This window comes from Callorhinchus milii, unplaced genomic scaffold, assembly GCF_018977255.1.
Source record: "Callorhinchus milii isolate IMCB2004 unplaced genomic scaffold, IMCB_Cmil_1.0 Scaffold5, whole genome shotgun sequence".
Lineage (NCBI taxonomy): Eukaryota > Metazoa > Chordata > Chondrichthyes > Chimaeriformes > Callorhinchidae > Callorhinchus > Callorhinchus milii.
This window is the reverse complement of record NW_024704746.1, coordinates 7,130,553-7,154,940: the sequence shown is the minus strand read 5'-3', so window position 1 is coordinate 7,154,940 and position 24,388 is coordinate 7,130,553. Positions and strand designations below refer to the sequence as shown.

At 42.4% G+C, this 24,388-nt stretch overlaps 1 protein-coding gene across 1 annotated transcript in view; it reads left to right on the top strand.

Moving 5' to 3' along the window:
• Positions 1-24,388, top strand: part of astn1 (astrotactin 1) — a 620,426-nt gene that overhangs the window by 519,681 nt on the left and 76,357 nt on the right. Inside the window, 1 exon segment of the mRNA XM_042334960.1 lies at positions 12,492-12,680. Within this exon segment, the coding sequence (XP_042190894.1) occupies positions 12,492-12,680 (189 nt within the window).

The following is a 24,388-nucleotide window of genomic DNA, read 5'->3' as shown; positions in this document are numbered from 1 at the left end:
TCTGGTATTATCATCATATTATGGTGGTGGTGCCGGTGAGGGGAGGTGAGAAGGAGGTGTGGGGATGGGGATTGGTGACATCTCCCACCTCACTAGTGCGTGGGCTTTAAGGACTAAAGATCCATGTCGAATGAAATGTAATCAATAGCAGCACCATGCAGGTCTGTGACTCCATGGGTGTGTAATAGTCCCACAGAGTTCCTGTAATTGAATTCTCCACCAAGTGCCAATTTGCAGTTCACCCAGGTTCGGCGAGCACAAAAGGAACTCCAGCATTCGAGGCCGCGGCTCCATTCGAACGGGTAATGGGTGCATTATTCACAACCCCCTGACTGGATCCTTTCACAGCAAACCACATGCAACCAGAGACCCCTGGGAATATGTGTACATTTGTTTTTTTTTTGGGTGGGGAGAGGGGAGGGGGAACAAAGAAACTGCGTCTGATGTGCATCAGCTTCAAGAAAAGTGGGCTGAATATCGAGGTCTGACCTTGTGGTAATTGCAGGGCACAGGACGTGCCAGTAGGAGAAGCTGAACTTCAATCAGTGATTAGGTGAAAAGGTGACTCTACTGATGGCTGAGATATTTGTCGGAGTACTTTGAAACTTGTCTTAGATTTGCAGGTGACCAGGGTCGGCCTGACTATGTGGGATATTTCCTGAGTAGCCCGGCGAATGGTTCCCATGATTGGCTCCTGATAGTCACCACCCCAGAGCCTGACATTCGGGTGAGTGACAGCTCGGACCAGATAATTATCACCCAGAGTCCACCCTCCCTATTCAGTGACAGCTGCAATAGCCAATCGCCGCCCAGATACCACCTCCTCCTCTAAGCCGTGACAAGCCGTGTGAAGGTTTATATGCCGAATTAGTATCCCCTGCGAATCAGCGACCCCCATCCATCCTTCAGATGAGACGTTAAACCGAGATACAGTCCAGGTGGATGTTAAAGATCCCATGGCAATATTTGATGAAGTGAAGAGGGTTTCTCTCTCCCGGTGTCCTGGCCAACAATCCCCTAAATTAAAATTGGTCACACACACCATGGCTGTTTGTGGGACATTGCTGTGTCCAATTGGCTGCCACATAAAATACGCATCGCACTTCACAGTATATCCAGTATATCCAGTATATCCTTTGAGAAGACGTGAAAAGCACTATATCAAATGCAAGGATTATTATTATTATTAACCTATGAAGTGCTTTGGGACGTCCTCCTGATATGAAAGGCGCAATACCAAATAAAAGGTATTATTACTATTATTTATTATTATGTACCTAGGCTGATAACTTTGCAAAATCAGGTTCAATGCTGATGAATGTGCATAGAAAATAGTCATTGGGTTACACATTACCCACATGATGCTCAGTTGCACTTCGCAAACACCGATGATTTTGTTTGGAGACTGAACAGAGACAATGCAATTAAGTAAATGTGGGTTTGTGTTTGGATTTTTTTTCAATAAATTGACAAAAGCTCCTTTTCAAGAGATTTATAAGGATTAGAACATGATGGTTTTAGGAGAGGATTCTTCACAGAATAAAACAGTGGTTAACAGTTTTGCAAAAATTGTCCTTTGGGTAACCGCTTGTTGCAATCTACATTAATGAACCCTAGCGATTCGATTATTATGAGGATTTATGAGGGATACAAAATGGCACAGGAAAGTGAACATATTTAAATTGCTCTGTGAGCACAGACATAGAGGACATGAATATAAAATTAACAAGCATTATGCGAGACCTGAATTTGGAAGTTTTTTTTTGGAGTGGTGGGAAATTGCAAATGACAAACAGCTCTAGCATTTACGGACATTTTGTAAAACCATGGAAATTACTGCACACAAGGCCATCAGACCAGACTGGTCCGAGCTCCTTCACTGGAGGTTTCCCCTCCAATCTTAATCCACAACTTGGAGCTCTCCTCTCTAATCCCAATCCACACTCTAGATCCTCTCACTCATCTACAAATCCCTTCACGCTTTGGCACCTCCCGACCTGCCTCTGATCGACTGGCTCTGGCCTCCTGCTTGTTCCTTCATCCCCTCCTCTCCACCATCAGTGACCACACTTTCAGCCACTAAGCCACTGTATAAATGCAAGTTGTTGTTGTAATCCCCATTCTATTCTCAATTCCTTAGTCATTCTCCCTATTGTTTTATACTGTTCCTTTTCAAACAGTTGCCCTGTTAAATGTGGTTATGTTCCACCTGCAACCTCCATATTAATTAATAACAACCACAACAACTTGCATTTACATAGTGCCCTTGATGCAGGGAAGAGTCGCAGAGTGCTTGACAGTAGTGGAGCCTGACCCCGAGCCAGGGGTTGGAGGGTTAGTGTGACCATAAGCACGGTCAGAGAGACGCGACCTAAAGATGGGAAAGGAGAGGACAAAGTGGAGGGATTGAGGGAGAGAGTTCCAGAGTTTCAGGGCATAGTGGTGTAAAAATGTGGCCACCGATGGTGGAACAGAGGACACGAGGGACAAGCAGGAGATCGGAGCAGTCGAGCGGAGGTGCCAGGTAGTGGTTTGGGGAATAAGTAGTTTGGAGAAGTAAGGAGGTGCCAAATTAACCTGTTTAGCTCTTTGAATGCTGCAATGTGTTTTTTCTCTCTCAGATGCTATTACGCTTGAAGGACGCTATGCAAATGCAAACCTTTGTTGTTGACAACCTGAGATTGCTTAAAACCAACAGGTTTCAATAGGAGACACTGCAAATTCCATTCAATTCCTCAGCGCACAGTTCTTATCCCTGGTGAGCACAGGTATCACCAGGAATAAAAGTAATACCTATTAAAATATATATTTAAATTAATTTTCCCGACTCACTGATATCCAAGTGCCGATGAAGGTCAGTGCAGAGTTATTTGGAGTCCACACATCATGTATCTTGACTGGTGGAGCTTTGTACCTTAGTCCAATACTAATAAGATAATCTATCTTGCTGTATCCTCCATTATATTGCCCTTCATGATGGAGTTTGACTTGAGGAAGAGGAAGAACTGTGAAACCAGCAACAGCAGCAGTGGCCCTGTCTTGTAAATCTCTCTCACTAGGATAAAACAGTCTCATCGCCGAGGCATTTGCTGATCATCACTCAATTTTACCAAACTTGTAAGTCGTTTACCTTCCATTACGGTCACTTGCAAATGTAAGAGAGAAATCAATCAATCCAGGCTGCAATCTACCCGGCTCAGCGACACTGACCCCTTATCCAACCCCACTGACCTCATTCTTGTCCTTCTCCAGTTGACTGATGAGGTACAAGGCACCTCTTAACATCTATCTTGCCTTCCGTCACTGACCGCTTCTCTTCTCAACTCTCAGGCTACCCAGAGCAATGTCTGTCTGGTCTGGCCTCTACAGGGTCCTGAAGGCCATCAGAATCCAAGGATTGATGTTGACACCAGTTTCCTGCCCTTCAATTAATCAGTAGGTGATGCTAAAGAGTGTGCAGATGCTGCCATCACACAGGAGACTTCCTTTACTGAAACACTCCTTGAATCCAAGGGTGGGCGAGGCATGGAAACAGATGGAACGGCAATAGAAGCAGCAGGTACTTTGTTCCTGATGGGACACTGCCTTCTCTGAGGCCATTGATATCAACTGAAAGATCTCTAAGGGGTATCTATAAGCAGGCTGCAGTAATAATCACATTTGTTTCCCCCTTACACAAACACACACACAAAACAGGTGACCCGCCTCGTCCAGCCCCACAGCCAAATCAGTCAGAGGAAAGAAGTGAACATGTAGGGGAACGTCTCAGAGCACTTTAGAAGGGTGGGGTTTGATGTACAGTCAAGAGCGGGGGGAATGGGCAGGTGGGATAGGGCATAGGGATAGGTTTAAGGCTTTATAGATAGCGAGAAATTCAGAATGATATTAATAATACTTGCATTTGATATAGTGTCTTATCACATTGTTGAGACGCCTCAAAGCGTTCCACAGAATATATTGTAAAGTGAATTGAATGTGTGTTTTGTGGATGAAACATGGCATCTAATTGCACACAGCAGCGTCCCACAAATAGGCATAAATTGAGGGACCAAATTTTAAAAAAGTTTTTCTTTTTTTTGGAGGGCTTATTACTCCCGGAAAGCAATCCGCCGATCGACTAACAACTGGGTTCCTACTTACTGCTAGGCAAGCAGAAGTGTGTGAAGTAAGGAAACTTGCCTCGGGTTTCGCCGCACCTGGGAATTGAACCCGGGTCCTCTCGCTTGCAAAATGAGTGCTTTAATCAACACGCTTCAGGCCTCCAAAGTTGTGAAAGAGAAAGATTGAAGTACCATTTGACAGCTGGGTTTAAATCCTAGTCTCAGTTTGCTGGATTTGAGACTAGCTGTATACAGAATGCAATATATATTAAAAAAAATTATTGACTTCAGAGCAAATGATCTATCAAACATTACACTGTACAACATAAATGTCTCCCCTAATAAATAGTCTTTTGGTAATATAAATGACAGCAAATTATATACAGAGATAACGTGCAGTTATAGTAATGAAGAAAGGCAATTGTAAAGTTTTCTGCTTCACAAAGTTTATTGAAATGTTCGTATTACAGAGTTTCATGCATGCTGATGCAGTTAAGGTGATAAAGCCACAGCTCTATATATAAATAGCTTCAGACAGAAAGAAAATCAAGCACTCTGCATAGAGATAAAGGCACTAGGAGTTACAGTAAAAATGTACAACAGTACCAGTTTATAACAAGGCAGTTTTAAATGTCAAACGTATTGACCAGCCATTTATTTATTGTTGACTTGATAAATGCAGATCAAAGCAATGAGGGACGCACAATAAACGTTGAAACAATTGTAAATGTTGAAACTTAATGATACACCATGGCAGAGGAATAGAACAGATAACAGGAAGTATCCAGAGGATAATTACAACTGGAACAGGTTACCAGGAATGGCAGTTGAACATTTGAACAAGAAGTACTAGACCTGCTCACAGTTTAAGCATTAAAGTGCACAACCTAGCTCAGTTGTGGTAGGACTCTAAGTCAGAAGGTTGTTGGTTCAAGCCCCACATTGGGACTTTGATCACAGTACAGGCTAATGCTCCAGTGCAGTGCTGGGGAATGCTCCAATGCCAGATGTGCCGCTAGATAAAATTGGTCATTCACTTCATAACTGTTTGTGGGACATTGATGCATGCAAATTGGCTGATGTGTTCACCCTACACTTTCTAGTACATCCTATGAAGTGCTTTGAGAGGTCTTCCCCACATTGAACGGTGTCATAAAGAATGCAATTTTTTATTATTATGAGTGTTCATTCTCTAGGCAACAGGCTGAAAGGTACATATGGATCTTCCAATACATATGGATCTCTCATCCTGCCCAGCAGAACCCCTTGGCAACATCCTTCCAGTGTCTTTTGTGTCACCGTAGCTCAGTTGGGAGCACTCTTACCTGTGAGTCAGAAGATTGTGGGTTCAACATCCATTGTGGTTCCTTCCATTGAAGTGGCCATGAATTATCATTATTACCTTGTACTTCCTGCATTCTCAATTCAGTTATTCACCTTTCTTCAGCATCATTGGACAACAATGTGCTACCATTCGCACACTGAACTGCAGGCAAAGACATCCCACATAGCTTGTCAGGCTGACACGGACAGGAGTCGAGTTAGTCTTTTGATAAAATCAATCTTGCAAACCTACCTATACAACTCCCATCTCCAGCGGCTAATTGTTAGGTTCCCACAGCTGCGTCTATTATTGGCAGGACAATCACTACGCACAACATCCTTAAATATTACCTTCAAAGTGTAATTGTAAATGTAATGACGGGACTTTTCCACCGTGTTGCTAATGGATACCACTTACCGCACTTATCGTTTCCGGCAAACCATCGCTGTTCAGCCAGTTGCAAGGTTTATTCACATGGATCAGTATCGTTGAAATTCAGAACATTTATCCGCTCGGAGTAAAGATAGTGCTAATAGTCATCAATTGGAGGTCCTACTGAGGAAGGACACATAGTCATTAGGCTGAGAGACAGAAACTGATGGCACATTGCCTCGGCTGTCATTTACACGTTTGGTGCGACATCACTGACTGGAACAGGGCGTAGGCAATGTTCTGCACAGCGGCCAAAATCACAAGCAATGTTTAGATAATAATAACAATACTAACAATGCTTGCATTTTGATACAGCATCTTATCACATCATCAAGGCACTTCAAAGCACTGTATAGGATTTTAATGTGAAGTGGAGTGACTGTGTATTTGTAGACGAACAGGGCAGCCAGTTTACGCACACCAATATCCCACAAGCAGCCATGAAGTGAATGATTCATTTTATCTGGGGGATTGTTGGTCAGGACACCGGGAGAAAATTCCCTTCTCTTTTCGAATAGTGCCGCAGGATCTTTACCGTTCACTTGCAGAGGCAGACGGCAACCTTCAGTTAACGACTCATCCGAAGGACAGCTTTACCGACAATGAGGCACACCCCCAGCACTGCATTGGAGTGACAACACAGACTACATGAGTTCTAATAAAAGTGAATGTTGAACCTACAATCTTCTGACCCACAGGCAAGAGTGCTATCAACTGAGCCACAATGGCAGAAAAGGCACTTCTTTCATCTGATCACATGCCAACATTTTACAATATATATAATATTATGTATTTATTTCCAGGTGACCGACCCATTCTTTAGTTGTGCTATTAATTTAGGTTGTCTGCTTTGTGATTCAGGTAAAAGCAAAAGGACCGGTCTGCTATTGCTATTTCAAAGACATATGGAGTCTTTCTTCCATTTCTCCTGTCTTCTATTCCCCTCCTAATCCAAAATTTGCTTTCAATTACAAATTAATTGGCTGCTTATTTGCTTTTTATGGTAATCTTTACCTATATAACAAGATTCACTTTCAGTTCCAATCAATTATATATTGTAAACGCTGAGAAACATCTATGTACTATACACTAATGCAAGTTTTTATTATTATTAATATTATGATTAATAATAACAATAACCTTCCAAATTGACTTCATTGCACTACAGTATCAAACTGTTGCTTTAATGAGCCCAGAATCCTGGCCTCAGCTTTCCTTTGTACTAAACTGTTCAAAATTGTCCTCTGTGTAAAGAACTACTTATTCGTATTTATCTGAAATTGCAGTCCACAACCCTGCACCTGTCCCTCTTGACCTGGCTTCTTTGTTCCAGGTTTCCTTGCTGTAACCCATTTAGGATTATAAACACTTCTATGACGTATCCTTGGAGATGTCTCTTTTCAAGGCTGAAGAGACCAAGTTTATCTAGTTGTTCCTCATCACTCACCCTGGGGATCAACTTCATTGCTCTCCTCAGCACTGCCTCCAAGGTGGAGAGTTAGGAACATAGGACAACACAAACAGGAGGATCCATCAAACAATCCATCGTTCCAGTTCCACAACCTCATTAAAATTTTGGCAATCCCAATGTCCCAGCTTCGACAATACCTCTTCCTACCTCTACTACCCCAGGAGCTGCCAATGTCTCTTTGGACCACTCCTATTCATTCTGGTCTCTACAGCTTTCCCCGGCAGAGCAATCATGTATGTGAAGTATTAATGATAATAATATTAATAAAAATGCCAGCTGACCTCAGTTCTGACCATCTTGGCTCTGCCCCTGAAAGTTTGGGCCCTCATTCCACCACGAGAGCATCCAAGCAGCCATTTGTGCGGTGTTTTGTCATTGCACCAAGGTACGTTTCTCGACAGGAACCGACGGAATATTTGTCGGCAGTGCCAGTGCACAGACTCTGCTTGATTCCTCTCGAGAGGGAGCTTACAAGCAGGCTCTGTGACCTTTTATTACATTTCACAGTAAATCAGAACGCTGTGTCACTTTAATACCGTGTTACATCAAGTTGATCACTGGAAACGTTCCTGGATTTTCTATTATAAACCCCGATTTAGGCTTGTAATTAAGTTCAGAATCTTCCTCGTGGTTGTGAGGTGGTCGTGGCTTCAACAACATCTTGCCCTTGCTTGAATTCCTTTAAGCCCGAGGCTCTATGCTTCAATGAGCTGTCAAACTAGCTGCTAGGTTAATGATGGCACATTAAGACTAACCATGAGATGAAACTACCTCATTACTACATTGTTCCATAAAGTGTCCAGATTTAAGGTTTATCGTTACGAGCAATTTTACAGAAGCACATTTTGTTCTTCAGAGTACAGAGCCATGAAGCCAATTAGAGCCGAGGGTGTGATTGCACTGAGCCAAGGGGGGATGCCCTCTCAAAGACACCAGAAAAGGAAAGTGAAACCAATTCAGTTCAGCGTGAATTTATCTCTGCCACGAGGCATGTGCCTGACCACACCAGCTAAAGAAACCGCAGACACAGATTTGCATAGCGCATCATTCAGGCCATTGAGACCTCTCAAAGCATTTTACAGAATATATTGTAAAGTGGATTGACTGTGGATTTTGTGGGGGAAAACACGGCAGCCAATATGCGCATGGCAAAGTCCCACAAGCAGTTATGGATTGAGTGACCAATTTATTTTTATTTTGGAGGGATTATTACCCCAGGAAAGCAATTAGCCAATCGACTAATAATCGGGTTCTCACTTACTGTTAGGTAACCAGAGGTGTGTGGAGTAAGGAAACTTGCCCAAGGTTTCACCCCACCCAGGAATCAAACCCAGATCTTCTCGCTTGCGAGGCGAGAATGCTAACCACAATGCCACATGACTCCACAACAGCAGAACAGAGAGGACTGTGTTACAGTGAGGAGTGTGTTATAGTGAAGAGTGTGGAGTGTGTTACAGTGAGGGATGTGGAGTGTGTTACAGTGAGGGGTGAGGAGTGTGTTACAGTGATGGGTCGGGAAGAGTGAGTTACATTGCTAAAACATTGTTTTAACAAGTATGTATTGCAAAGAGGAAAAAGCAGGCAGGTATTAGATCATTATCACGATACCCGAACTAGATGGACAACTTGACAGAATGAAGAGAATGGAAACAACCTGTCTCATTTTTTGTTCACACGAATAGGAATATTAAACCGTAATTGCTTTGCTTAAATATTCATGGTGAGTCCGCTAATGATGGAGGGGCTATTAAAACATTTGCTGTAGAATTGTAGAAGATTGTCTATCAGTGTAATTATTCATAGTACAATTGGGATTTGGTTAGATTTGATGGCAGCTGAAATGAGAAGAACCAAAAGAAATAGAGAAGTGAATAGAGTCCTATCAGGGGTCAGTCTGGCTCAGTTGGGAGCATTCTAGGTCATTGAGGTCAAATGCATGTCTGTCCCGCAATAGGAGTTTGAGCTCACAATCTCAGCTGACACTCCAGTGCAGTGCTGGAGAAACCACTGCATAGTCAGACCATGTTATTTTCATGGTTAATAATAATAATATTCCTTGCATTTTATATAGGGCCTCATCACGTTGTCGAGAACGTCTCAAAGAGCTTCATAGAATATACCGTAAAATGATTTGGACTGTATATTTTGTGGGAGAAACCAAAGTTGCGTCTGACTCTTATTCAAGTGGACTTTAAAGCTCCCATGGCTCCCAAATTCCTCATATGTCTTGGTCAGCAGAACTGCATATTAATAGGTCATTCTGCTCATAGCTTTAATGTGGGATTTTGCTATCCACACAACATCCAGTCATGTTTGCCTATCAAAGTTAGTGCCTGCTCACAATGGTAATTGCTGTCGAGCGCTTCTTGACATATAGTTACAGGTGGCTATAAAAATGCTTTCTCTTTACTTTCAAGTCCTTTATCACTTTTCTTTCCCTTTCAAGAAAGAGCTGATTCCAGCGATAAAAACATTTGAAAAACATTGGCCTGAACAGCAATTGAACAGCCTGTCACTTCAGTAGACTTTTCATGGCTGAGCTGAGGTCCTATTTTCTTGCGCCAAAGTGACAAAGACCATGGAACTTCCTTCTTTATTGCCACAGGGTCTGCCAGCCTTAATCTCCAATCCCGACTAAAAGGGCACTTTACACACAAAATATACAGTCAATTCATTTTATAGTATACTCTGTGAAGCGCTTTGAGATGTCTCGAAGATGTGATAAGGCGCTAAATCAAATGCAAGGATTATTATTATTAATATTAAAGAGCAAAATGACTGTGATGCCCAGAGAAACAACACCTTCTAAATAGCACTCCAAACACACAGTCCTCTCCAAATTGGGCTCCTGTGGGCTTTGGCAGGGTATGCCCTGTTAGTAATAACAATAGTAATCCTTCTATTTGTTATAGCGTCTTGTCATGGCATTGAGACGTCTCAAAGCACTTCACTATCATAGCAATATGCGCTGATCCTCTATTGACTTGGTGACTGGTGCGCCAGTAGTTGAGCTTCTCCTTCTGCTCCTCTTCAGTGATTCTCTCCGGCTTTTCTGGTTCTCTGACTACATTAGAGGCTCCATCATACCAGGAGACGATCACATTGCCAAGCTGCTCCACTTTGTTTGAGATTGCTCTGAAAGGCAGAATGTCCTTTCGTCTCAGAGCCTCATCCAAGATATGATGTGATAGAGAACATAAGCCCAGAGCAGTACTGTCAGATATACCAAGCCAACAGGACAGGGGGTCACAAGTTCAGGGCTGTGAGGGTAACAGCTCTCCCCCCATCCCTCCTGCTTCACTCAGCCGGCTCCATCCTTCTACATGTCTCTCGCACCCCCTTCCCCCCCCCGCTGCATCATCGGCAGCCATGCTTTCAGCCGCTACGCTCTGAACATCTGGAATTCCCTGCCTCAGTCCCTCCACCACGTCCCTTCTTTGCCTATCTTCAGATCACAACTGAAGATTTTCCTCTTCGACCGTGCCAGCTCTGCTTCAAACTCCCCCATTGTTAACCGCCCGCATGAATGGCACCATATAAATCAAATTGTTGTTGTTATCGTATATCCTTGAAGTGCTTTGAAACGTCCTCTTGACTTAAAGTCGTTGTATCAAGTGTAATGATTAGTATTATTAGTACTGTGTCCTTTTAGTCCAACATTGTGTAACATTTAGTGCAACATTGCACAACATTGTTGAGCAATACCTTAAAAGAGTTGAGGGTCATTCCTGGTTTACACAAGCTAGGCCACTTAGAGAAAGGCAGGGAGTGGTTTCATTTGGCTTTGCAGGAAACCGCTTCGGTGAGCAGAAGGCGGCCATCTAGCAATTCTTTGATAGCTGTGGAAACAATATCAAAATAGGCTGCACATCCCACATCCTTTGACCACGGCAACCCCACTCTGTGTAACAATATATTTTCCATTTCTCAATAACATGACTACCGAGGGTGGAAAATACTGCCCAAAAGTATTCACGTTTCGTCCACAAACACACAGTCAATCCACTTTACAGTATATTCTGTGAAGCGCTTTGAGACATCTCAATGGCATGATAAGGTGCTATATCAAATGAAATAATTATTATTATTAAGGTTATTCTAATCCTTTGTAGATGACCTACCTCTTTGTCTGCACCATGGTCACCTGCACCTCCCCTTAATCCCTTGCTCGGCATCCAACTCCGCCAATGTGAGGCACTCTGAGACCTTATCCTGCGTAAAAGGAGTAAATAAATGCTAATTGCCATTTTTGTTGAAGGTGCTGACTCCGGTGCACATTCTATAAGCGTGTGAGTGCGTGTCTGTTTATAAAATACAATGGCTGCACCGGCTTATCGATAACTTTCAAATATTACATCAATAACATGGTTTTATTCACTCATTACAGTCATTAATGGCCCTAAGGTGTTCACTAGGGCTGGTAATGGGATCCAGAGGCTTGGTAATGATCACAATGTCAAATGGAGTGGAGTTATTAATAGTATTATTCCTCTCGGTGCTATATTTACGTTGCTTTGTGCTTTGTTATTTGGCTTGATGGATGTACAGTATTTGGGGAAAAATGTATAGCCAGCTTAGAACCAGCCACACTCAAGTGTAATTGGGTTCAATTAAGTATAAGTGAGTACAATTGGGTGCAACCGGTTATAATTGAATAGAATGTGAAATATTGGACTATAATTGCATAAAGTCAGTCATACATCAAGTATAATCAAGTGAGTGGAAGGATTCAGAGCAAAACTTATTACGGAAGTTAAATGACTTACAAACAAAAACTGGTGGGGAGGGAATGATTTTATCAGCAATGGTCTCAAGACATCATGAACAAGATCTCCAGGGCTGACATTCCATCTAAAATACAAGGGCCCCATGGCATAGAGCCATAAAAACAAGTGGGTGGCTGAGCCTTGTTTGAGAAGATGTATATTGAAAGATTATTCTCTCTATTTGGCAGTTCAGTTAACTAGGGGGCACAAGTTCATATTGTCAACTAGAAATGCTAAGCAGCGATCATGGAAAAGGTGGGGAGGTGCATTTGAAGATTTTATTTCATGGGGCTATTAGAACATAAAAAGCTCTGCCAAATACAAAGAGTAGAACAGGTTGTGATAATTGTGCTGGTTCATTGCCTATTATTAAGCCAAATGCTCTCTTTCTGTTTCAGCCTTCAGCCATGCTATCCGCTCGTTGGAAGGAGCCACTTTGAGGAGTGACTTCTCGTCAGTGCTGGAGGAGTTTGGCAATCATTACATTCAGGAGGCAATGTACGGGTTTGAGGAGTCTTGCACCATCTGGTTCCCAAATCGTTCAGTGCAGAGACAGCTGTGGATGGAATACCAAGACATCAGTAAAGGTAAGTCCGAGCAATCCGTGTTCAGATTTTAACTTTGTAGGAGAACTGCCAGTGTGTACCGAAACATTGCCAGCTGTACACCTGGTGTCTTGGGTCAGGAACACAACTGGCACACGAGCAATAGTTAGGTCTTTGTTTTTCCAATTATGGAATACAGGTGTCTTGCAGTGGTATAGAGATGGAGATGCCTTGCTTTGGAAAATCTAGAATTTATGAGTACCTGTGTACTGGAACCGAGACATTTCAACCACATATGGCAGAGTCATCTTGTACCTGACAAGAATGCTTGTGTAGTGCCGCCACCTTCCTCTGATGCCTGAGGGAACACTATGACCACGGTCATGAGACACACACAGTGTGACCAATGGGCTGAGGACACAAAAATCTCTTCTCGCATGACATGCACTTGTTGCACAACGGAGGCTATGTCACCCCTGGTGTGGGCTGGACGTGCTCTTGCTGAAAACAAATCTGCTGATATAACTGTAATCTCAGCTCCTCACCTTAAAACACCCTCCCTTCCCACCCCGAGCCCACAAACACTCAATGAGCTCCGTTGACTTTGAGTCCTCACACCCTGTATGACCAGCCCACGAGTCCACCATCCATTGCCACCATTCAGTCACGATGGAAAGCAATTTCAGAACCTTTCAGAAGTCCAGTGCCACAGCCCTCCTCTCCTTCATCCAATGTGTTTCAGCCTGTGAATGACAGCAGAACCAAGGATTGCAATTGAAATCGGCTTTTAGGAAAGCAAAGGATTGGAGGCTATGAAAATGTAATCTGAAATTGGAAGATGGGGGGAGGCGTGGAAAAGTTTTTTTAATATAAATGAGAAAGTAGAGGAAGGAAGTAAAGCTTATTATCAGTCACAGCAAAAGAGCCCAGATCACAACTTGCATTGACTTCACTTTCCGACAGCGCTGCATTAGGATGAGAGACATTTAGGATTACAAAGAAGGTAAACGTGCCTGGAATTGTCAGAGCAGAGGGATGGTGCTTGTCTGTCTCCCCGTAGTGATTGGTGACATGCGGGAGATGGCCTTCCATCACACAAACCACTCTCTCTCCTCGGTGATCTTTTTATCTGCTTTCCACTTTAAATAACAAAAGCCCCTGACAGCTTTGCAGTGAGATGAATCAGGCCAGTATTCCGAGAACTGACTCCAGCAGCTCTTTCCCTCTTGTAATCTATCACACGGCTCCACACTTATACAACTGTAATATACTGCCCAGAATATACAAGGCTCCAAGTTGGGTTTGGGGGAATGGGGACTTGCTCTTTAATGTCATTCATCTTGAGCTTGTAACACACTTATCATTGACAGACAACATACTTTCAGGGATGTAGTGCAGATAATAGATATTTAAGTAAAAATACAACTCTATATGTGTCAGGCAAAAACAAAGTTCTGATTTACTAGCTCTCAACCTCAACGTCTACTTGCTGAGGGATAAAACTTGTTTTCATTTCAAGGAATGTTTGCCGCATAGTTCAATGGGGAACAAAAAGACTCAGAGCTGAGCTCCCTGCTTGCAATACAGTGTCTCTGTTTACAAGGACAGCCTAGTGAGCTGCTTCTGTCTGTTCGTTGCTGTGTATGTAATAGTGAAGGCTTAAACTGAGCATGTTCACACTGGAAAAGTGAAAGGTTGAGAGGCAATATAATAGCAGTTTTTAAGATTCTAAAGGACTGGATAATGTAATCCACGATACACTATTTTATCTTGTCCAGAACAGTAGAACTATATGAGATGGCCTGCAAGTGATAGTGGGTTGGGGGGTAAATTCATAACAAATCAGTGTAAATATTATTTCAGTGGCCGAGTGGAATGTATGGAAGCAGAAACTGTCCATTATTTCAAAAGCAAATTAGATAGATTTATTTTCAGAAATAATATCGTAGGATACAGTATATAGTTTAGGACATGACATGTACATATGACTGCCAGGATGGTGGAAGGCAAACGGGATGGACTTTGGACTTCTTTCGTCCAGCAATTCTTATGTATGTTCTAAAGACTCCTTTCATAGTTACTCCAGTCTGAATATCATGGCGTCTATAATAGAAAGATCTGCAAGAGTCTTCATATAAAAGAAATTCTGTTTGGCCATGCAGCGCTGTGACTGTTTGGCCATCTTACTGATTATTATGCATTACTCTGTAGCAGTGTTTGTGTGTACCTGTGACTGTGTATAGCTGTGACCACGTGCAGCAACGGCCTGCTTTAAGTCCTACAATCGGCGATCGGGCCTTCAGAGTATTTACTCGCACTCTCTGGTACTTCAATTCCCAAGTCCCTTCACCTCGCCACTTCCTCACCTCACTCAAGGTACATCTCAAGACGTTGCTCTTTGATTGCATCTTCGTTCGTTCGGTCCCGTCCTCACCTTTTATCCGAGGTAGGATTGTATTGGAGTATTTCACTTGGAATGTTTTGTCACCATGAGGAGCCTGAGATTGGAAATAGCAGTGTGTGTGCTGCAGCGGAGAGCTAGCTAGGTTGATTGTTGTGGTGCCAGATCTGAAATGATGATGATGATGAAATTAAATTTCCGATCAGGCCGGTGCTGTTTCTGTGGTGACTTGGAGTGATAGCTCAGTGAGTTAGTTTCCTCTCTTATTGTGTAAGGGAAGTTTGAGACTGATCCAGTGTCTGAACTGTATTACATCGGGGCTTGAAACAGTAATTGGCTGTGGGCACAGGACAGATACCAGCCTGGTATTTAACATGTCACTTCTAAACCCAAACTCTTATCTGCTGCACTCCTGGGAATGAACATTTTATTTTCTCTAAGGCAAACCGTGTGTCAGGCCTGCTGTCCCCTCGCAGCGCGAGTCCAGAGGGAGAAAGGAGGCACTGCAGTTGCTTATTTCTTCCTCTTATAATCAGGTCACGCACACTCTTCACTCTCTTTGCAAACAACTATCTCCTTGCTGTGCATGTTGTAGGTGACATTTATCACCTGAACTAAAAATACAGTGGTACTTTCCACACCAATTTACCGCTGATCCATAATAATAATGATAATAATAATCCTTGCATTTGATATAGCGCTTTTCACGTCTTCTAGACGTCTCAAAGCACTTCACAGAATATGCTATAAAGTGAATTGACCGTATATTTGTGGGCGAAACATAAACTGCTATGTTCATGCATCAGAATTGTGAGTTCCCGAATCCTAGTGAAAACTAGATAACAGGATAACATAGAGGCTATCACTCTAACCCAACTCAATTCAGCAAACTAACAAGCTGCAATAACAGCAGGTGAAACACAAACCTTCTCTGTTATATGCTTAGTAGTTGTGTTTACTTCCCTTTTACTGTTACCACAGTGTTACCTTTATCTCCGTCCAGAAAGGGGGAGGGAAGGTCTAGACCTGCCAGTGTCTCAGGTACCTGCTGAAGAACCATGGTTGAGATGTGATTAGCGCTGGGTCCATTTGATCAGATGTTAAAGCACCAAGAACAACAAACAACAAATTGCATTTATGTAACTCCTTTCATATCGGGTGGATGTCCCAAGGCGCTGGACAGTCAAGGGTTCCCACCCAAGCTGCGGTCTGTGGTCAAGAGGGGTGGAGAGCAAGGGGTGGTAGTGTTGGACCGTCCACCAAAGAAACTCGCAACTCACCAATTCCTCACCAGCCACCGCTGTGTCTCTGAATCCATCCAGTGCTAACTAGGTAAGGTCAACACCTTCTATAGTACAAAATCAAGGGGTAAAGAGGATGGAGGTGTGGAACATGGAATGATAATCAATGACGTGGTCAAAGAAGAAGGTTCTTGAGACTGGCCTTGAAGGAGGCAAGGGAGGGAGAGAGGTGGAGGGGCTCCAGGATGGAGTTCCAGAAGGTGGGGGCAGATATTAACATAAAGAACCAAATAGATTGTGCATGTAGTGTTATCAATGTGACTATCCCACATGATTATGATGTAAGGAATAAGGAACTAGAGAAAATCCGGAATATATCGATCTACAAATTGAATCTTTTTTTTGCCTTGCATTTAATTTAGCATCTTGTTACATTGTTTTGAAACATTTCAAAGTGATTTTACTAGATTTACTATAAAGTGCAGAGACTGTGTATTTTGTTGCAGCCAATTTGCACACAGAAATGTCCCACAAACAGCCATGACTGTTCAGGTGGATATTAAAGTTCCCATGGCCCTATTTGAAAAGAGAAGGGAATTTCTACCAGTGTCCAACAATCCCCAAAAATAAAATTGGTCATTCTATGGTTGTTTATGGGACATTGATGTGTGCAATTGGCTGCTACTTTTTACAATCAATCCACTTTACAGTACATCCTGTGAAGTGCTTTGTGACGTCTTGACGATGTGATAAAGTGGTGCTGTATCAAATGCAAGTATTATTATTGTTATGAGCCAGAGGTGGTTTGCAGCCCCCTACACTGGAGACAGGACTTTAAGCGGCTGCGGAACGAGACTCGATGTGGCTTCCCATTATAAGCTCACACCGCCGAGGTCAGTAAATCGATCAAGAGACAGAGAATCCAGATGTGCTCGCCCACCAAGGTCGGTACATTTACCAATGAGCGGAGAATCCCCCACAGGGTTACTAATGACACACCTGGAGGTCATTTGCTGTTAGCAGGCAGATAATAGCCATTCCCTGCTGCTAAATGGTGATGCCATAGTCTCACCCCATCGTGTAACTGATAATGTCACAGTAGGTCATTGACTTACCGATGATGAGAGCCCTTGAACGTGGACATCACAGCCAATGAAGCGTGTCCTCTCAGGGGCGGCTGCAAATATCACCATTAACTTCAACTGTGATCCCAAGACGAGAGGACGCAATGAATGAACCAGCCTCGGGCTAGACTGAGGAGTGGGAAAATGTTCTCATCCCTCCAAAGAGTCAAGCACCAATGGAAGAAGCTGCCTTGGAGAGTTTGGGGCATCAATTCACGTTGTCATGTTGGAGTTGGACGGGTGTGGGGTTCGGAATGATGTTGAAGGTTACAAGGATAAGTATTGAGTTAAGCAATTAAACACTGTACCTGGAACCCTGCAGTCAGTACGCTGCTCCCACCACAGGAATGCCATCTGTAGTTTGGAAGCTGATCAAGGTTGAGCTTTAGATTAATATCTTTGGAGTTTTTGGTTGTTTGATTACTTTGTTGTGGGGGGTAGAGGGCAGGGCTGGAGGGAGACAGCAATTTCACAGAGGTTTATTTATTTTGATGGGAGTTCCACGTGTTGATTCACATCCATAGTCCAGGCTCATGCTCCAGTGCAATGCTGGGGGAGCACTGCATTGTCGGAGACATCGTCCATTGGATGAGCTGTTAAATGAGGCCCTGTTCAGATTGGACATTAAAGATCCGATGGCACTATTGAAAAAAGAGTTTCACCTGGTGTCCTGGAGATAAACTAGTCATTTCACTGCATGGCTGTTGTGGTACCTTGCTATGTACAATTTAGCCGCTGCTTTCATCCACAAAGTACACAGTTACTAGACTTTATAGTCAATCATGTAAAGTGCTTTGAAATGTTTCAACAATGTAACAAGGCATTCATTTAAATGCAATGCTTATTATTATTATTATTATTATTATTATGTTATTATAGTTTAAATCACTGTAGAGGTCATTTCTAAATAGTTTTCAGTGATGGACAGCCAGACCTATAACATTGCCATGAGTGGATGTATTTATGTTCTTTGTTTGAACTTCCTAAAATGGCTATAATTTGCAGGAGGTTGCTATTTTGTTCACCAGGTATTTGTCCAGCCATTTCTGAATAGTTTTATTAACAGTTGCAGTTGCACCGATGATTATAGGAACTATGTTTTCATTTCACCCACAAAATATACAGTCAATTCACTTCACAGTATTTTCTGTGAAGCTCTTTGAGACGACTCAACGATGCAATAAGGCGCGACATCACAAATCATTATTAATACTGCCGTATATGTTCATATTCAATTTGTAGATCGGTTATATTTCCTAATATTATTATTATTATTTACTCCAAAGGCTTACACTGCAGCTCTCAGATGGTTATACTGAGTGGCCTGATGAGGTGCATGCTGCACTGTAAGCTGTCTTCCCTCACCGATGCACTTAAACATGACAAAACGATGAAAATGGGGCAATTAATTTGCTGAATGGAGGAAGGCTTTGTTTTGTTGCAATAATAAATCGGAATTCCTTTTCAACTGATATTTGTGCTGCTCCATTTGATTCTGATCCATCTTGTTCAGCGATATGGAGCCCTGACAAGTGATTTTAGTTTTAGCAATGGCTCTAAATATATTCCGTGATTTGGGCTTATTGTGCCTCACCAAAGTGCTAGATACAAAGAGTGGAAAATTGAAGCAGTAAATTACTAAGTAGCACAGAAAACATAATCACAGGAACTTTACAGCAAAGTGATATTACATGGAGATCTACTGGGAAAAGCCTTTTCAATCATTTCAGTATGTTCTAAGCTGCAGAAGGGTTGAAGAATGTTGAGTGCATTCTTTGATATCTCTGGCAATTGTTCACATCACCACTATCCTAAACACTTAGATATTCAAAATAAATCACAAGTGCATATCAATTTGCTGAAATGTCCAGGTTCCGAGAGCATTTTTTTCCAATCTCTTCAAATAACATGCAACTTCTTTAAACTGTCTCCCCTTCACCCTCAACCTCCTCTCATGAAATCAATGACCAATTTTTTTTACCCAGGAGCCCTGTAGCTCAGTGGTTAGAGCACTCGCTTTGCAAGCGAGAGACCTGAGTTCAATTCCAGGCAGGGCGAAACCTTGGGCAAGTTTCCTTACTCCACACGCCTAATAATAATCTCTCCAAAACCAAAAACAATAATAAATTGGTCATTTTCAATCTACGACTGTTTGTGGGACATTGCTGTGCTCAATTAGCTGCTGCGTTCGCCCACAAATATACAGTCAATTCACTTTACAGTGTGTTCTGTGAAGCGCTTTGGGACGTCCTCCCGACATGAAAAGCGCTATATCAAATGGAAGGATTATTATTATTATTGGTGAGGACACTGGGAGAAACTCCCTTCTTTTGTTGAATAGTGCCATGGATCTTTAATTTCTACCGAACACACACAAACAGAAGCTCAATTTAACAAAAGACCTCCAGCAGTACAATACTCTCCCAAGTGTAGGGTCATCTTAGACCGGGAGCTCAAAGTTACAAAGTGGGGCTTGAACCCACAACGAGAGCGCTACCAACTGAGCCAGGCTAACCCCAAGTGGTGCCTTAGTTCCGTGTCTCCAATGATAACAATGCATTTCAAAATTAAGGGTCCAGTAGGCACATGCACAGACAGCTATTTAATCCCTTTGAGCATGCATGTGCCATTCTTTCTCTCTCTCTCTTCAACTGGTGCTGAATTGAATTCAATTGAGGTGTGAGCAAAAAAAAATAAAGTTCCAGGTCAACTGAAGCTCTCATTTGAGTTGGACGATTGAGACACCATCCTTAATTGGTTCACGAGGCTTCACATAATAATAATAATAATAATAATAATCCTTGCATTTGATAAAGCGCTTTTCACGTCGGGAGGACGTCCCAAAGCGCTTCACAGAACACACCGTAAAGTGAATTGACTGTATATTTGTGGGCGAACGCGGCAGCCAATTGCGCACAGCAATGTCCCACAAACAGTCGTAGATTGAAAATGACCAATTTTTATTATTGTTTTTGGTTTTTTTTGGAGGGATTATTATTAGGCTCTGTGGAGTAAGGAAACTTGCCCAAGGTTTCGCCCTCTGCCTGGAATTGAACTCAGGTCTCTCACTTGCACATCCCAACTCACTTCCTAAAGTTGTCCATCTGTCCGATCCCTCTGCCTGAGAGTTCAGCAAAAGCTAAATTTTGACCCCCAGATAAGGGGGAAAGCAGAGACACGCCAGCGAGGAGGAACTTAATGACTTTTTCTTGGATGATCGTTCGGGATCATAGGCACATAACCTTGAGGCAGGCATTTCTTATTTGCTGTTGAATGAATCCAATACAAATTTCAATAAATCGCGAATAGATCGAGTTTAAGATGGGTTAAAGTTGCATGATTTTTTTTTCTCAGTCCTTCGCTTAATATTATCATAGCCGGCAGCTCGAGAGGAGATTACGTTGCAGCTGTTTGCTTTACGCCTTATACTTTCAATTTGTTCCTCACCCAGAAAGTAGCCATTGACAACGATCATAATTATTTAAAGAAATAGTAATTAAACATTTCAGATATCTTTGCCCTTGCCTGCACTGGTTACAATTGCTTATTAATGAACCAAAAGATTAACCTCAATCTGTCTTTAATGAGCTTGATGTAGGTGGCATGCCACAGGAGGTAGTTCAGTTCAACACTTTCAGCCCATGGGGCTGGGATGTCTCTTCAAATATTACTACTGCTACTAATAATAATCCTCGCATAATAATAATCCTTGCACTACTAGCTGAGAAAGGGAAGAATTGATGGGTCAGATAATCGTATTAATAATCCTCGCATTGAATAGAGAATTATCAGGTTTTCAAGACGTCTCAAAGTGCTTAACAGAAATATGCTGCAAAGTGAATTGATTCTATATTTTGTGGGAGAAACACAACAGCCAATTGGACACAGCAGTGTCCCACAAACAGTCGAGGATTGAGTGACCAAATTATTTTTATTTATTTTTTGAAGGAATTATTACCCCTGGAAAAGCGATCCGCCATTCGACTAACAACTGGGTTCCTACTTACTGCTAGATAAACAGAGGCGTGTGGAGCAAGGAAACTTGCCTAACGTTTCGCCCTGCCCGGGAATCGAAACCGGGTCATCTCGCTTGCGAGGCAGGTGCTCTAACCAATATCCTACAGGACTCCACAAGATTTTCAGAGGTGCCATCCTTCAAATGAGCCGTTAAACCGAGGACCAGGTTCAGGTGGACGTTAAGGATTCCTTAGCACTGTTCGAAATGTGAAGGGAGTTTCTCCTGGTGTCCTGGCCAACAATCCCAAATAAAATTGGTCAGTCACTTCATGGCTACTTGTGGCACATTGCTATGTGCAAATTGGCTGCCGCATTTGCTACAAAATACAATCGCTACAATTACAGTATGTTCTGTAAAACGCTTAGAGATGGCTTCCAGGCGTGAAAGACGTTGTATCAAATGGAAGAATTATTAACTTACCCGAGAAAAGTCTTTATTTGAAATAGGCTTCACATTGAAAGGTGTGAAAAATGTTCTCAAGTGTGAATGCCACTACAAGTTAGCAATAGTTGCAATCGTATTGTGAACAGAGACCACAGTGGTTAAGAAGAGAAACTAAGGTGCCTGTGAACGGAGCAGCTTTTACTTTGAGTGTGGAAGCAAAGCACTCATTTACGGTCAGCTTCTGGTAATTACCAGGAAGATGTCAAACAGCATTTCAGCTTTCAAGTGAAACAGCAAAATAACAAAGAAAAAGAAGTCCAATAAAATTGATCCCACTGATAAAAGGCAGAGCGAAAACCAGGCATCAATCTCTCACACTCTTCAAAGATCTGATATGCTTATTTAATGAGGCAAACTGAACTCCTGGTTCTCTAATAGATAGTACCCGTGTAAATAGATTTATAAATACACTGTGGGAGGGAACATAACCTTGCAATATAGCTTCTGTGTACCTGGCCCAAAATGTGCTTGCTGGAACAGTGACTTAACAGTGACCATATTTTGTAAACCAAATCCGGGGACACATATATATTATATAAAAATATTGTATAATATAGAACTCACCACGATTGTTGATGCTGGCAGTACTGGAGAAGCATGTTGGATTAATGGCTGTGTTTCTCTATCTGATGAGTGTGTCAGTTTGTTGTTGAACTCAAGACAAGGCAAATTCGGCCCTAGGGACTCAATACCTCATCCAAGGACTGTCCCCAGAAATCAGGGACATATGGTGCCTAATGTAGGGGGAACTTCATTCTCCATCCCATTCCTGTGCTGTACGTAAGTGGGAGTGAGTCCTTGTCATTGATGGGACCTGACAATCAGTAAAATGTTTGATTCCCAACAATAACAACAACAAAATTACATTTGTATAGTGTCTTTCACGTCGGGAGGATGTCCCAAGACACTGACACCACCTTTCAAAATCTTGTTGATCTCAGAGAGAGAAGAGAAAAATAAAACACCTGAAGATAAGAAAGGAACGGGAAGCCTTTTCGTTAGAAGGTGAATAATAATAATATTAATAATAATCCTTGCATTTGATATAGAGCCTTACCATGTCGTTGAGCTATCTCAAAGCACTTCACAGTTTACATTACAAAGTGAATTGACCGTATACTTTGTGGGCGAAACGCAGCAGCCAATTACGCACAGCAGTGTCCCACAAACAGTCATGGAATGTTTGGTGTTTTTGAGGGAGTATTACCCCTGGAAAATGATCCACCAATCGACTAACAACCAGGTTCCTACTTGCAGCTAGGTAAACAGAGGTTTAAGGAGTAAGAAAACTTGCCTTAGGTTTCGCCCCGCCCGGGAATCGAACCCGTGTCCTCTCACTTGCGAGGCGAGCGCGCTAACCACTACACTGCAGGACACCACAGGAATGGTTTAATGAAACTCCAGTTGAAATATGAAAGTGTAGATCAGCAAGAGCAGGATTAGAGCCTGTGAATTTCAGCCAGATTCCAGCATATGTCCCCATCACGCTGGAGAGAGTCCATCTGCCAGAGATAAGAGAGCGCAGCTCCAGAGCCTAAGTGTCACATCTCAATCTATTCATTTGCTCCTTGACAGGCTTATTAGGAGTTTAATTACCTCTTGATTACAATCACACTTTTTTTTCTCTGCTGAATTCGTATTCAGAGAGACCTTTTACTTTGCTACATTCAATCACGAGGTGCCAGATGAGGCAGGGATTTATTTGGCTCATAGTGGCAGTATTTTGTAATTAGCTACAACTCTTCCACCAATGACATTTTAATTAATGTAAATTCTGAAGCCTAATTCCCTGAGTGTTTTGTCTTCTCTCCCCCCACCTCCTTCTCGTTTGTGTGGTGCAACATTTATTGAGCATTAACTGTTGTGCGTTAATGCATTTGTGCGTTATGAAAGGCCTACGCAGTTATAGAAGTGAGTCGATGAAACATCTTAATATATCTATTAAACTGTGGCACAGTTTATCTAGTTATTTCGACTTGAAGACCTTTTCCTTTAAACTGTTAAGAGTGTTCCTTTTCTATTGCAATGTCTTTTTGCTAATCCACAACTTACCTTTAACATGTCACTCAGCACCTCCCAGTTGATTATTCAAGCCCTCCTAGGTGGAGGAGTATCAGTCAGTGCCCTTTTCCTGGGGTAATATTCAGCGGAGAATCTTGAAAGTATCAGCACAGACATCTGGCCCCTAATATAATACCCGTGCTATGCTCTCTTACCATCCCATTCTCCTTCCTTGGAGCTTACACTTTGTGTGTCAGCCTGGCTCAGTTGGTAAAATACACAGTTGGTCAACTTTACAATAAATCCTGTGAAGCGCTTTGACACATCTCGACCACGCGACCACGTGATAAGGCTTTATACCAAATGCAAGGATTATTATTATTATTAGCACTCTTCCTTTTGAGTCAGAAGGTTATGGGTTCAAGCCCCACATTGGGACTTTGAATTCATATAGTCTAAGATGGACACTCCAGTGCATTGCTGGGGGTACGCTGCATTGTTGGAGGTGAGACATCGGATGA